The sequence below is a fragment of the Manis javanica genome, chromosome 9 (genome assembly GCF_040802235.1).
Source record: "Manis javanica isolate MJ-LG chromosome 9, MJ_LKY, whole genome shotgun sequence".
Lineage (NCBI taxonomy): Eukaryota > Metazoa > Chordata > Mammalia > Pholidota > Manidae > Manis > Manis javanica.
This window is the reverse complement of record NC_133164.1, coordinates 29,311,201-29,325,649: the sequence shown is the minus strand read 5'-3', so window position 1 is coordinate 29,325,649 and position 14,449 is coordinate 29,311,201. Positions and strand designations below refer to the sequence as shown.

General features: G+C 33.8%; 1 protein-coding gene across 7 annotated transcripts in view; it reads left to right on the top strand.

Annotated features, from left to right (window-relative positions):
* Positions 1-9,333, top strand: part of UCHL3 (ubiquitin C-terminal hydrolase L3) — a 125,520-nt gene extending 116,187 nt beyond the window's left edge. For all 7 annotated transcript variants that reach the window (XM_073212502.1, XM_073212504.1, XM_037010266.2 and 4 more), the window contains 2 exons: positions 8,453-8,511; positions 9,115-9,333. In XM_073212502.1, the coding sequence (XP_073068603.1) occupies positions 8,453-8,511; positions 9,115-9,198 (143 nt within the window). In that variant the 3' untranslated portion in view covers positions 9,199-9,333. The remainder of the gene's footprint in view (positions 1-8,452; positions 8,512-9,114) is intronic.
* Positions 9,334-14,449: the final 5,116 nt, after the last annotated feature.

Here is a 14,449-nt window from a genome sequence, read left to right as displayed (position 1 = left end):
ACATCTTAAAGGAAGCAGAGTTCTAAAGGACTCAGATTGTGACTATAAATGTGGTCCATAAAATTGAGGTGTATTTTATGTTTGGAATATGGCAACATAATTGTATACTTTATTAAAAGGAAATATCTCAGGATAAGAAAAAATAAGAAAATAGTTTCATAGAAATGTATACCTCTGAGTATTGTCTACAATAGTATGTGATTTGACTTGGAAGCAAACTAAAATGGATAGAAGTCCTTTTTATAGGAGTTTGTAAAAGACTTGCAGAGCAGCTGGGAAGATAAGCTTTGCTAACTGAGTCCACAAAATCTATGGAGAGATAGTGATTGGGGACTTCAGAAGCCTGATAGCTTGCTGACAGCTGAATTTCTGATCTGAATTGTGAGCAGTGGAGAATAACTCCACTGGTGAAAGTAGTGGAGGTGAAAATAAAGAGAGTGTCACAACCTCCCAGATGCATTCTGTTAGCTTCAAGAGGAAACGCCAGATTTAGGAAAGGCCAGAGAAGTTATAGCTATTATTCATATCCGGAGACTGTAAAAGTGTAATGACTTTCAGAATGATAGACTTATTTCTACAACAAACAATAGCATCTAAAATATATTTAGGAAAAAAATATCTGATCATCTCAAGGGGAAGGCAAGAATTGACTAAAAAACTCAATTTGACTGCTAAGCTCACTTTCTGAGCTCAGAGGCTAAAAAGGCAGTTAGAAGAAAGACACAGATCAAGGGTAAGCTATGAAGGAAGAGTAGTTCTCTTTTTTACATGCCAAGATCAACACTACAGGACTTTAAAATTGATTTAATTAAGAACATCAGAAAAGAAAAGCATAACTACTGAGGTCTTACTGGGTTTAGGTATTCTTTAGCAAGAAGAATGATCAATATGGCTGACAGGAAATTAGAGCCTTTTATGGGATTACATTCTTTCTATTTTCTATTTTTTATTTTTTTATTTTTATATCGTTAATGTACAGTTACTTGAATAGCATTATGGTTACTAGACTTGCCCTATTATCAAGTCCCCCCTTCATACCCCATTACAGTCACTGTCCATAAACATAGTAAGATGCTATAGAGTCATTACTTGTCTTCTCTGTGTATACTGCCTTTCCCATGTCACCCCACCCCCTGCTACATTATGTGTGCTAATTGTAATGCCCCGTTATTCCCCTTAGCCCTCCCTTCTCATCCATCCTCCCCAGGAACTTTCCCTTTGGTAACTGTTAGTCCATTCTTGGGTTCTGTGGGTCTTCTGTTTTGTTCCTTCAGTTTTTGCTTTGTTCTTATACTCCACAGATGAGTGAAATCATTTGGTACTTGTCTTTCTCCGCCTGGCTTATTTCACTGAGCATAATACCCTCTAGCTCCATCCATGTTGTTGCAAATGATAGGATTTGTTTTCTTCTTCTGGCTGAATAATATTCCATTGTGTATATGTACCACATCTTCTTCATCCATTCATCTACTGATGGACACTTAGGTTGCTTCCATTTCTTGGCTATGGTAAATAGTGCTGCGATAAACGTAGGGGTGCATCTGTCTTTTTCAAACTGGGCTGCTACATTCTTAGGGTAAATTCCTAGGAGTGGAATTCCTGGGTCAAATGGTATTTCTATTTTGAGCTTTTTGAGGAACCTCCATACTGCTTTCCACAATGGTTGAACTAATTTACATTCTCACCAGCAGTGTAGGAGGATTCCCCTTTCTCTACATCCTCACCCATATTTGTTGTTGTTTGTCTTCTGGATGGTGGCGAACCTTACTGGTGTGAGGTGATATCTCATTGTGGTTTTAATTTGCAGTTCCTGGGATGATTAGTGATGTGGAGCATCTTTTCATGTGCCTGTTGGCCATCTGAATTTCTTCTTTGGAGAAGAGTCTGTTCAGCTTCTCTGCCCATTTTTTAATTGAATTATTTGCTTTTTGTTTGTTGAGGTGTGTGAGCTCTTTATATAATTTGGATGTCGACCCCTTATCAGATATGTCATTTACGAATATGTTCTCCCATACTGTAGGATGTCTTTTTTGTTCTACTGATGGTATCCTTTGCTGTACATAAGGTCTTTAGTTTGATATAGTGCCACTTGTTCATTTTTGCTTTTGTTTCCCTTGCCTGGGGAGATATGTTCATAAAGAAGTTGCTCATGTTTATGTCCAAAAGCTTTTTGCCTATATATTTTTTTAAGAGTTTTATTGTTTCATGACTTACATTCAGGTCTTTGATCCATTTTGAGTTTACTTTTGTGTATGGAGTTAGACAATAATCCAGTTTCATTTTCTTACATGTAGCTATCCAGTTTTGCTAACACCAGCTGTTGAAGAGGCTGTCATTTCCCCATTGTATATCCATGGCTCCTTTATTGTATATTAATTGACCATATATGCTTGGGTTTATATTTGGACTCTCTATTCTGTTCCACTGGTCTATGGGTCTGTTCTTGTGCCGGTACCAAATTGTCTTGATTACTGTGGCTTTATAGTAGAGGTTGAAGTCAGGGAGTGTAATCCCCCCTGCTTTATTCTTCCTTCTCAGGATTGCTTTGGTTATTCGGGTTCTTTTTTCGTTCCATATGAATGTTAGAACTATTTCCTCTAGTTCATTGAAGAATGCTCTAGGTATTTTGGTAGGGATTGCATTTAATCTGTAGATTGCTTTAGGCAGGTTGGCCATTTTGACAATATTAATTCTTCCAAGCCAAGAGCATGGGATGAAATTCCATTTATTTGTGTCCTCTTCAATTTTTCTTAAGAGTGTCCCATGGTTTTCAGGGTATAGGTCTTTCACTTCCTTGATTAGGTTTATTCGTAGGTATTTTATTCTTTTTGATGCAATTGTGAATGGAATTGTTTTCCTGATTTCTTTTCTGCTACTTCATCGTTAGTATATAAGAATGCAACAGATTTTTGTGTATTAATTTTGTATCCCGCAACTTTGCTGAATTCAGATATTAGTTCTAGGAGTTTTGGAGTGAATTCTTTAGGGATTTTTATGTACAGTATCGTGTCATCTGCAAACAGGGATAGTTTCCTTTCCAATCTGGATGCCTTTTATTTCTTTGTTTTGTCTGTTTGCCATGGTTAGGACCTCCAGAACTATGTTGAATAAGAGTGGGGAGAGTGGGCATCCTTGTCTTATTCCCAATCTCAAAGGGAAAGCTTTCAACTTCCTGCTGTTAAGTATAATGTTGGCTGTGGGTTTGTTATATATGGCCTTTATTATGTTGAGGTACTTGCCCTCTATACCCATTTTGTTGAGAGTTTTTATCATGAATGAATGTTGAATTTTGTCCAATGCTTTTTCAGTGTCTATGAAGATGATCACGTGGTTTTTGTCCTTTTTGTTGATGTAGTGGGTGATGTTGATGAATTTTCGAATGTTGTACCATCCTTGCATCCCTGGGATGAATTCTACCTGATCATAATGGATGATCTTTTTGATGTATTTTTGAATTTGTTTTGCTAATATTTTGTTGAGTATTTTTGCTTCTATGTTCATCAGGGATATTGGTCTGCAATTTTCTTTTTTTTGTGGTGTCTTTGCCTGTGTTTGTTATTAGAGTGATGTTGGCCTTGTAGAATGAGTTTGGGAGTATTCCCTCCTCTTCTACTTTTTGGAAAACTTTAAGGAGGATGGGTATTAGGTCTTCACTAAATGTTTGATAAAATTCAGCAGTGAAATCATCTGGTACAGTGCTTTTGTTCTTAGGTAGTTTTTTGATTACCTATTCAATTTCTTCACTAGTAATTGGCCTATTCAGATTTTCTGTTTCTTCTGGGTCAGCCTTGGAAGGTTGTATTTTTCTAGAAAGTTTTCCATTTCTTCTAGGTTATCCAGTTTGTTAGCATATAGATTTTCATAGTATTCTCTAATAATTCTTTGTATTTCTACGGTGTCTGTAGTGATTTATCCTTTCTCATTTCTGATTCTGTTTATGTGTGTAGATTCTCTTTTTTTTTTTCTTGATAAGTTTGGTTAGAGGTTTATCTATTTTGTTTATTTTCTCTAAGAACCAGCTCCTGCTTTCATTGATTCTTTCTATTGTTTTATTCTTCTGAATTTTATTTATTTATGCTTCAATCTTTATTATGTCCCTCCTTGTACAGACTTTGGGCCTCATTTTGTTCTTCCTTTTCTAGTTTCATTAATTGTGAGTTTAGACTGTTCATTTGGGATTGTTCTTCTTTCCTGAGGTAGCCCTGTATTGCAATATATTTCCCTCTTCGCACAGCCTTTGCTGTGTCCCACAGATTTTGTGTGGTTGAATTATTGTTGTCATGTATCTACATATATTGCTTGGTTTCTGTTTTTATTTGGTTATTGATCCATTGATTATTTAGGAGCATGTTATTAAGCCTCCCTGTGTTTGTGGGCTTTTTCATTTTCTTTATGTAATTTATTTCTCATTTCATACCTTTGTGATCTGAGAAGCTGCTTGGTACAATTTCAATCTTTTTGAATTTACTGAGGTTCTTTTTGTGGCCTAGTATATGATCTATTCTTGAAAATGTTCCATGTACACTTGAGAAGAATGTGTATCCTCTTGCTTTTGGATGAAATGTTCTGTAGATGTCCGTTAGGTCCATCTGTTCTAATACGTTGTTCAGTGCCTCTGTCTCTTTATTACGTATATTCTGCCTGGTTGATCTGTCCTTTGGAGTGAGTGGTGTGCTGAAGACTCCTAAAATGACTGTATTGCATTCTATTTCCCCCTTTAATTCTGTTAGTATTTGTTTCACATATGTAGGTGATTCTGTGTTGGGTGCATAGATATTTATAATAATATCTATTATGAGGGAGATAATAATCCCCTTGTTGGACTGACCCCTTTATCATTATGTAATGTCCTTCTTTGTCTCTTGTTACTTTCTTTGTTTTGAAGTCTATTTTGTCTCATACAAGTACTGCAACTCCTGCTTTTTTCTCCCTGTTAGTTGTATGAAATATCTTTTTCCATCCCTTTACTTTCAGTCTTTGGGTTTGAAGTGAGTCTCTTGTAGGCAGCATACAGATGGATCTTGTTTTTTTATCCATTCATTGACTCTTGGGATTACATTCTTTAAATGAATTTTTAAATTTCAGAGTTCTAAAGAATAGCCATAATCTTTGAGATGTCATAGAAAACAGGAGTAAGAACAAAACAAATGAAGATGGGCAGTTGTTGATTCACTGCAAGGGAAATTGGCAGCAACACTGACGTGGATTCCTTATAAATTTGAAAGGAATGTTGAGTGAGAAGAGTATTGAGTTAGTGATAACATTGATTAAGAAAACAGGATACAGTTTTTAAGAAGAAGAAAAATCAAAGTAGCCTTATTTTCAAAAATAAGGCTATGTGACTATAGACATGGTACAAGCTAATTTGTACAGGACAATTAACAAAGGCCATAGTACTGTTTAATAGTATTCATTGTGTATTAAACTGTGAAGTTAACTAATGAAAAGGATTGAGTTATTCGTCTATTTGTTATCACTCCTTCCTTTCTTTCAGAGCTTCATATAGTTCCTGGCATATGTAGAAGGGGAGAAGTACATATTTTTAAGCAGATGTAATACTATTTATGGATAAATTAGAGCAATGAGGTTGGGAGGTGAATTCAGAACTGATTAAACCACCAGATTAGAAATTGTTATTTAACAATTTATTGTCTACCTGAAGACAGAGGAATACTCTGAAACATTTTTTTAAATTTTGAAATAATTTAAAACTCTTGTAATAATTTCAGACATTATATACAGAGTTCCCTTAACCCTTTACTCAATTTCCCAGATACAGTTAAAGTCTCTAAACCATTTGAAAACAAGTTGTAGATATGATGCCCCTTTATCTTTTAATGCTTCTGTATGTATTTCCTCAAAACAAGTGACTACTCTCCTATGTAACTACAAAAATCAGGAAATTAACATTGATTCAATATTAGCATTGAATCCACAGGTCTTTTCAGATTTTGCTGGTTTTCACATTAATGTCCTCTATAGGTTCAGGATCCAATCCAAGATCATGTGTTACATTAAATTGTCATGTTCCTTAGTCTCTTAATCTGCAATGGTTCCTCAAATCTATTTTTGACTCTTATGTCTTTGATGTTAATTCGTAAGAATAAAGTATAGTTTCTTTGAGATTATTCTTCAGTTTGGGTTGTCTGATATTCATGATTTAAACATTTTTGGCACGTACACCACAGAACTAATGCTCTGTCCTTTTTCATGCATCATTTCAGAAGGCATAGGATGTTGATTTGTCCCATTACCAGTTATGCTTTTAGCACTTAATTTAGAAGGTATCTGCTTTGTTTCTCCAATATAAAATTAATATATAATATAATATTACATACTCATTATTAGTAATGAATAAATATTTTATGCGGAGATACTTTAAGACTATACAGTTCCTCGGTAAGTCTTTTTCTATGAATTTAGCATCTATTGATGATTCTTGACTGAGTTATCACCATGATGATTGCCAAATGATTTTTTTAAGAACTCCTCCAACACTAGATGCTTTATTTCTTCCCACATTCCTTAAGTCATTCATTCATATCAGAATGGATTCATCAATTCATATTTTACTCAAAAGATTACAATCTATTATTACATATTTTGATACTCAAATTGTCCCAGACTTGGCCTTGAAGGAACCCTTTCCAGGTTGGCCCTTTTCTCCTTTTGATATGTCCCTGTCATTCTTTGAACACTTACTAACTCAGCAGTGGAACAAGATGTTCTAGGCTCATCTTTTATTTTCTGTGCCCCAGCCCTACATTCACCCACTTCTCCATAGAACTCTGGTTCCTTTCAATGGAAAATGTGCTAGGTATACTCATTGCTACTGAGATATCATTGCTTCTCTCAGGGAAAGAGCTAGGAAATATGTTATATAAATATACTCACACATACATGTGAATATGAATATACATGCACACAGTTTCTTATCTATATATTAGAAAAATTCATTGATATCAATACTTCCAATTGTAATCTAATGCTATACAGCTTATTCTAGTGTTCTCCATTATCCTTCATATATTTTCTAATTTAACTATTCCCCTTGTATATAAACAAGCTCTTGGTCTCCTTGACCTAAACTCAGTCCCAGACACACTGCTGCCACCTGGCACACTGATTGTGACCCAGCCCAGATAGAACGCAGTAGCTCTCCAAAGTGTGTAGGCACCGTCTTTCTGTTACTGTGTAAATTCCAGGAGGCTCATTTTCCTTGAACTTTGCTCTCTTTCTCAGTCTTCTCATTGAGACTTCTCTGCTCTGCTTAGGTTCCCTGTTCCTGCACTGGCAGAAAGCTGGTATTACTGTCAGGCTCACCTGTGGATGACCTGTTTCCCTGTGTCTAAAGACAACTGTTTCAGATATTTTGTCCTGGTTTTAAGATTGTTTCCAGTGGGAGGCCTAGTCCACAACCAGTTGTTTCTACCTGGTTCCAGGTAGAAGTGGCCTAAGTATTTATTATTTTTGGACTTCCCCCAATGACAATAAGGATTTAGCTTTCCTTTGTCACCATTTTTCCTTACTCCTCCCTTTTTCCTGTTTTCCCAGTATCTTTTTAGTTGTTTATATTATTATGACCCTTCTCAGCTGAGCCATAATTAATAAACTTTTCTTTTGAACTTTTTAATTTCTCTCAATCTAGTAATTATCCCATTTTGCCTTTTGGTTTTTTTGGTTAATACTCATATTTTTCTCTGAAAGTAGTGTCTGTCAGTCCAGGTCTATCACTGTGTGTATGCATATAGATTCAAACATGTTTGTATGTTTAGAAGGGATTGGGTTTTATGGATTGACCTTCAAGTCACTTATAAGACATCTGCGATTATAGATTTAGATTCAGAGTGTCAGTTAATTTAGGGTTAACATGAGTTTATATAATTCTGGACTTCTTCATTTTTTTCATTGATTTAAAAAAACAGTTTATTCAGAGTGATCATAATTGTGTTAAATTATTTTTGGTGGTCAGCAAAATAATCCTAGGTTATTTAGATTGTTGCTCTGGGCTGCTGCCTTGGTGGTACACAGCAGTAGTAGTATATGAACTTCGTGGTGGCTCCCTTCCTTGGTAAAAACATACCAGTCTTGCTTAGGAGCCTTGTGATTCAGCTTTTAAAGTGAAGAAAGAAAAATTTCATATTTCTAAAGGTAAAAACTGTAGTTAAAACTGGCATTAATTTTGCATATTCTTTTTAGGAAATTAAAGCCAATGTTTATTTCTAATAATTCTGTGTGTGAAAATAATTTAGGCTTCCAAACATGGAAGCAAGATTCTAATAATTTTTAATTTACAAAATATCAATAGGTAGCACATTTAAAATATTTGTTTTAGGATATATATTTTAAATATCTTTTAACTTCTGCCTCACTACTGGAAGAGGAAAATGAAAGTTCACAGAACATTACCCTGTACAAACAGCTAAACATACAATATGTCTGTTTTCCACAGATGGACGGAAACCATTTCCAATTAACCATGGGGAAACTAGTGATGAAACTTTACTAGAGGTAACAAATTTACCTGCCTCTAAGAAGTGTTATTAGCGTTCTTGTTATCTTTAAAACATCTCTAAAGATCTCGTGTCCATTTTTCTCTGTGTTTGAATGCTTCCTTGCTGCCTTGAGAAAACCCAAAAAGAAAAATTTGAATTTCTGATAAAAATCTACAGCCGATGAAGAGGTTTTCAGAGCTTTTTGTGTTAACAAGTGTCAAATTTGAGAAAGACTAGAGTATGAAAGAGTTGTATATCATATCCCATATTTCATTGAATCCAAGACACCATCATATGTATGTCGATCCTGATTTTAGAGATTTTAAAATTTATGGAAAAAATTGTATCTTAGAATTAATGAAATATGTAACTTTCAAATTAAGGTTTCTTTAGAGAAACTTTCTAAATAGTTTCTAAAGAACTATATTTTACACCTTTGTACTAAGCAACTGAGGCCACTAACCATTCACTTTGCTGGTATGTTTTATTTTTCTTCTGGAAAAAGAAGTATGTCATATAAAACTGGCACGAATTAGGAAAATATGAAACACTTATTTATCTCTTGTAAGTAGAACACACGTTTATAAACTGAAAAATATTATACATTTTTTTTCTATAGGATGCCATAGAAGTTTGCAAGAAGTTTATGGAACGTGACCCTGATGAACTGAGATTCAATGCAATTGCTCTTTCTGCAGCATAGCTTGTTCAATAGTGGAAACACCAAATACTGTATTATTTGCAACAAAAATGAAATTTGTGCTGCCATACACTAATTCAAAATTTTTGATATTTTCATTAACTTGACTGATTAAACTTTATGTGAATTAAACTTTGACTTAATCTGTGTTTTATATTATTTTTGCCACCAGTTAAAACCACAGTTCCTACCTTTCTTTCTTGTGAAGGATCTATCTACTTTGTTTGACAACTAGCAATAGCTTTCTTATTCTCTTTAAATTTCATGGGAGATTTTTATATTGGGACACAGGTGCAATTCCCACCTACATAGTATGAATATTTAGTATATCATATATGTTAACATATTTATTTAGCAAACGTTTGTTGAAAACCTACTTGTAATAAGCTAGAAGTATCTAGGTGCAGGTGTTACAGCAGTTAATACTACTGACCAGTTCATAGTCCTGGAGCTTATATGTTCTTAATAAGATACATACCAGTGATAGATGCTTTGCAGGAAATTAAAGTCAGATTTGTGTTCAATAGTGACTGAGTGGGTACTTTAGATTTTGTTATCAGAGAAGGCTACTATGAGCAGGTAGCTTTCAAATTGAGATCTCAGTGGCAAAAAGTAGCCAGTCAGAAATGGTAGTAATACAGAGGTATATGTGTGAATATGGTGTGTGTTTTGAAGAAGGAAGGGCTGCAGTTATATCTTACGGGATAGGAGGAAGGCAGTGGAAAATTGAAAGGGTATTTATAGAGCTGGGTCAACAGACAGGGTTGGTGTGATGGCAATGTCCTATATCTTTTTGGGAGAGTATTGGTTGAATGGTTCAGTTAAAATCCATACTTCATTGTATATACATGTACCTAAAAAAAAAACTTGTAAAGAGCATAGCAGTCAGGAGAAATAACAGATTGATCTGGAATGAAGTTCTGGATCAATAATTGAGTGTAGATGTTTATACATGACTCACTGAGTTAACCTAAATTCCTGAGTCACTGGCATGTGGTAAGTGGTGTTTTAGGAAGAGTGATAGTGCAGTGGCTTGCAGAATGGACTGGATCTTTGTTATCAAAGTGTAATTGTATCATTACCTGAGAACTTGTTAGAAATGCTGAATTTCAGACCCCACCCTTGACCTAAATTAGAACCTGCATTTTCATCAAGATCCCTTGGTGAGTCATATGCTTTATTAAATTTGGAGAACACTGAGCTAGAAAAAGTAGCCTATAATGAGGGTGAATAAATTATCTGAAACAATTCAATGAACTGTGTATATAGATGATGATCTTGCCATGCCAGTAACAACCAGTGTCCTTCTCCTTTGTTACGTTGTTTGTATTTTGTACTCACATCTATGCTTTATATTTCTTAAGAACTTTAAATATTCCTAAGCAGTTTGCTGATTGTTGCCTTGCTGCATTTCTCCTACTATATAATTTTTTAATAGATCCCTAATCAATGGTATATTACCAAAATTTTACATAGTTTCTCAAAGTTTGCTATGAGGAATACTAATTTTCCAGATTTAATGGGCAAGAAGGGTTTGCGGTCAAGTAGCTTTTGAAAACACTGGGTTAAAGTTAGTTTTAAAAAATTACAGTTATATTGGTTGGGAGGTAATTTCAGAACTCCTCAGATCTTTAAAAAAAATGTCATTCTATGTATAGCAGTTTCTGAATATTTTTGGAGCAAGATTTAGGACTAGTATTTTTTTACACATACATTAGTGTGATAGTCCCTTGTGGAAAATACAACTTGAAAATTTTCTCTTCTGCCTTCTCAAGTTTATGTCCAGAATTCGAGTCCTTCAACTTAATTTCCAACAACACTTTGTTTAGTCACTTTCTTAAAATTTAGCACTTGTAGAAGAAATTAATGATTAATTTTGTTTTGAAACTTATGGAGACACTAAGGAGATGAAGTTGTGGGTCATTTATATTGCTGTTAATGATCATAATATATCTAGGGGAAATGGAACTAGAAGAACTGAAACTAAATGTTTTTGCTTGATGGGCTTTTGGGGATTAACTAAACATCTTTCACTGAATATAATGGTTTGCTTCACATTATTGAAACGGGAGTGTTTATGAGCTCTATATATTTAACCACTAAGATTTTCTGTGTTCATTTGTGACTAAATCATTTGTGATCAGAACAGAAGTTCTCTTTTTTCTTAGGCAAGTCAAATTTCAATGTCTTAAATATAAACCATCTTTAATTCTGTATAAAAATTAATTGAACAAAGAAATCCAATTTAAATTTAGTTTCATTCTTCGATTTGTGTGCAGTGCTTATTAGGTAAGCTCTATAATTGAGTTGTGTATAATATACAACATGCTTATTTTATTAAATCAGAATAATATAGTTTAATAGAGAATTTTAGCCATTCATGTTTTCTAGAACAATAGCTTTCAAAAGAAGTATCTATATAGGCTTATGATTCCTATTTGGTGCTTGTAAGAAAATTGCAAAAGAGGCATATTTTCATAAAGTGTTAGACTTTTTAAACACTTCTATTTATAGAAATTTATTCCTTTTAGGAAAAGCTTACAAATATGTATATCTGTGTATATACATGCATTACCTGGGAACTAACAAGTATTTATGTATACATACATGTATATATACACACACATGCACACACACATTCAACTTTGAATAGGCAAATAACTTGGGTCTGAATTCTCTGCATATTATTTAAATCCTTGACAAGTTAAAGTAAAGCCAATTTTAAAAGTGTGTATCCATTGTAAAAGGTTTTTAGAGCCTAATTTTTTTTATTAAGGTATCATTGATATACTTTTATGAAGGTTTCACATGAAAAACAATGTGGTTACTACATTCACCCATATTATCGATTCCCTCCCGATACCCCATTGCACTCACTGTCCATCAGTATAGTAAGATGCCACAGAGTCACTACTTGTCTTCTCTGTGCTACACTGTCTTCCCCATGATCCTCCCACCATGTGTACTAATCATAATATCCTCCAATCCCATTCTCCCTCCCCAACTGCCCTCCCCCACCTGTCCCCTTTGGTAACTGCTAGTTCGTTCTTGGAGTTTGTGAGTCTGCTGTTTAGACCCTAATTTTATAGGATTTGTAAACACACATACATCAAGTTTAATGGTTTATGGTTTTATCTTCTATTCTTTGGTAAGATCCTAAAATAAGGTTCCCGTGTTCTCAAAAAAAAACTACCACTAGAAACTAAATGTGGAATATACTAAGTTTTCAGATAGTAGAAAAAAAGTTTTGTCATTTCTTCTGCTTCTTTTGATTCAAAATTTGACCTCTTAAATGCATAAACTATGTGATTTAGAAGATTCAACATCAGAAGGGCATTTTTTTCCTTCATGCCAGTGGTGTCAGTTGATCAAAACAATCCACCATGCCTTATTTCCTGTATGTTCTTGCTTGTTTTTCTTTTGAATAAGTTATTCTAAATCTTTCTCTTGACTTCTTTGTTGAGGATGTGGTTCTGAACCCATCTGTTGCTTCTACCTACTTGATAGATTAGAGTCCCAAGTATGCCATTTTCAGAGCACATCTAGATATTATATGGGAGGTTATGGAGACAGTAAGGCACTTATGAGCATTACCTTACTGTCTAATTGATATGATGGTTGGCAATCCCTAGTTTAGAGGCAGAACTATATATAAAGCTATACTGAAAGCTATTTTGTGAAATGAATTATTTAAGATGCTTAGAAATATAAAGCCTTTCTAATCTACAAGATAGTTATAAGTATAAATTGAATTATTTAAAATAAAAATCCATGTGATCAAGAATAAATCCCAAATGATATGAATGACATGTTTTAATTCAAAATGTTCCCTTTATGAACATGTAAATGTAGTTGATATTTAAATAACAGTTACATTCAATAGTGTATCCTTTAAGAGCTAAAAGATAAGATCTCTGTGCCCTGCACACATTCTGTGAGGACAACATAAAAACAAATTGCTTAAGGCTTTATTTTATCCTAAACACAGGGGACTTGGAAGCACACGCAAAGGTTGTAAATCAGACTATTTTTTAAAAAATGTTGTAAAACCTGTCTACTGAAAAGTTGCATTGCCTACTGAGTTTAACTACATGTGGTAGAAGATGTTAAAGACTGCATTTGAATTTTGCTTTAGGGGTAAGCAGTAAAAAAACTTTTCTTTATTCTGACCTGAATGCTAAGTATTTGAAGCCAGAAGTTCTTCCTGCCCTCTACCACCACTATAGGGGTATATACATTTGAAAATGTACACAGTTAATAGAAGTGTTATATGTTCATATTTTTTGCCATTGCGGCCTAACCATGATGTTTCATGGTCTGGGTATAATTTAAAAGATGCTTTCTTCTGAGAAATTTATTTTATGAACAAAATACTTAAGTATATCTTCATTTTAATATAATAAAAATAATTGCTCTTCCAGCCATATTCTGGTATGGCTTAATAAACAGGTGCATACAGAATATTCAACATAAGAGCCCAACAGGACTAATTTTATTTTAAGAACTTTAGAAAATATGGCTTGTGGGCACAAAACGCAGAGAAAATATAAAGCCAACTGTTCACTTTGCTGTGTTAGTTTTTGCCTTTCTCTTCCATTTTCAGAAGACAAGAATATGTACCTCAGATGCTTAAGTATTCCAGTGAAGGCTTTTAGTTTTTCAGGGCTAGTAGCCATCTATTGTTTCCTTACTGTACATGGAATCCCTAGCTAAATTAATAAAACAGAACATGCTTATGCCAATTATTCATAGCCTTCTGATATTAATTTTATAGTTGATAGGTATGTAGGTATTAGAGATTTGTTGAGCTACTACTACCTTGGTTTTAAAATGGGATACAATTGTATAGCATAGGGAGTACGGTCAACAATATTGTAATATCTTTGTGTGACAGATTATAACCACACTTAATTGTGGTGAACATTATAATGTATGTAATTGTCAAATGTTGTATAGCTGAAACCAATATATTGTTTATCACCTATACAATAAAAAATTAAAAATAAAGTGGAATCTAGTTCTCAAGCTTTTCAGTGTCAGGAGAGCCTTAAACATTCTTAACAATTATGAAGACCCAGAAAGCTTTTATATGGATTATATCTGAACCTATGAATATTAGAGATTAGAACACAATTTTAGAATATTTTATTTAAATATAAAAACAAACCCATCACATGTTAACAAATAATTTTATAAAATATTTTCTATAAAAATTAGAAGACTATCACTGTTTTACATTAAAAAAAATCTTTTT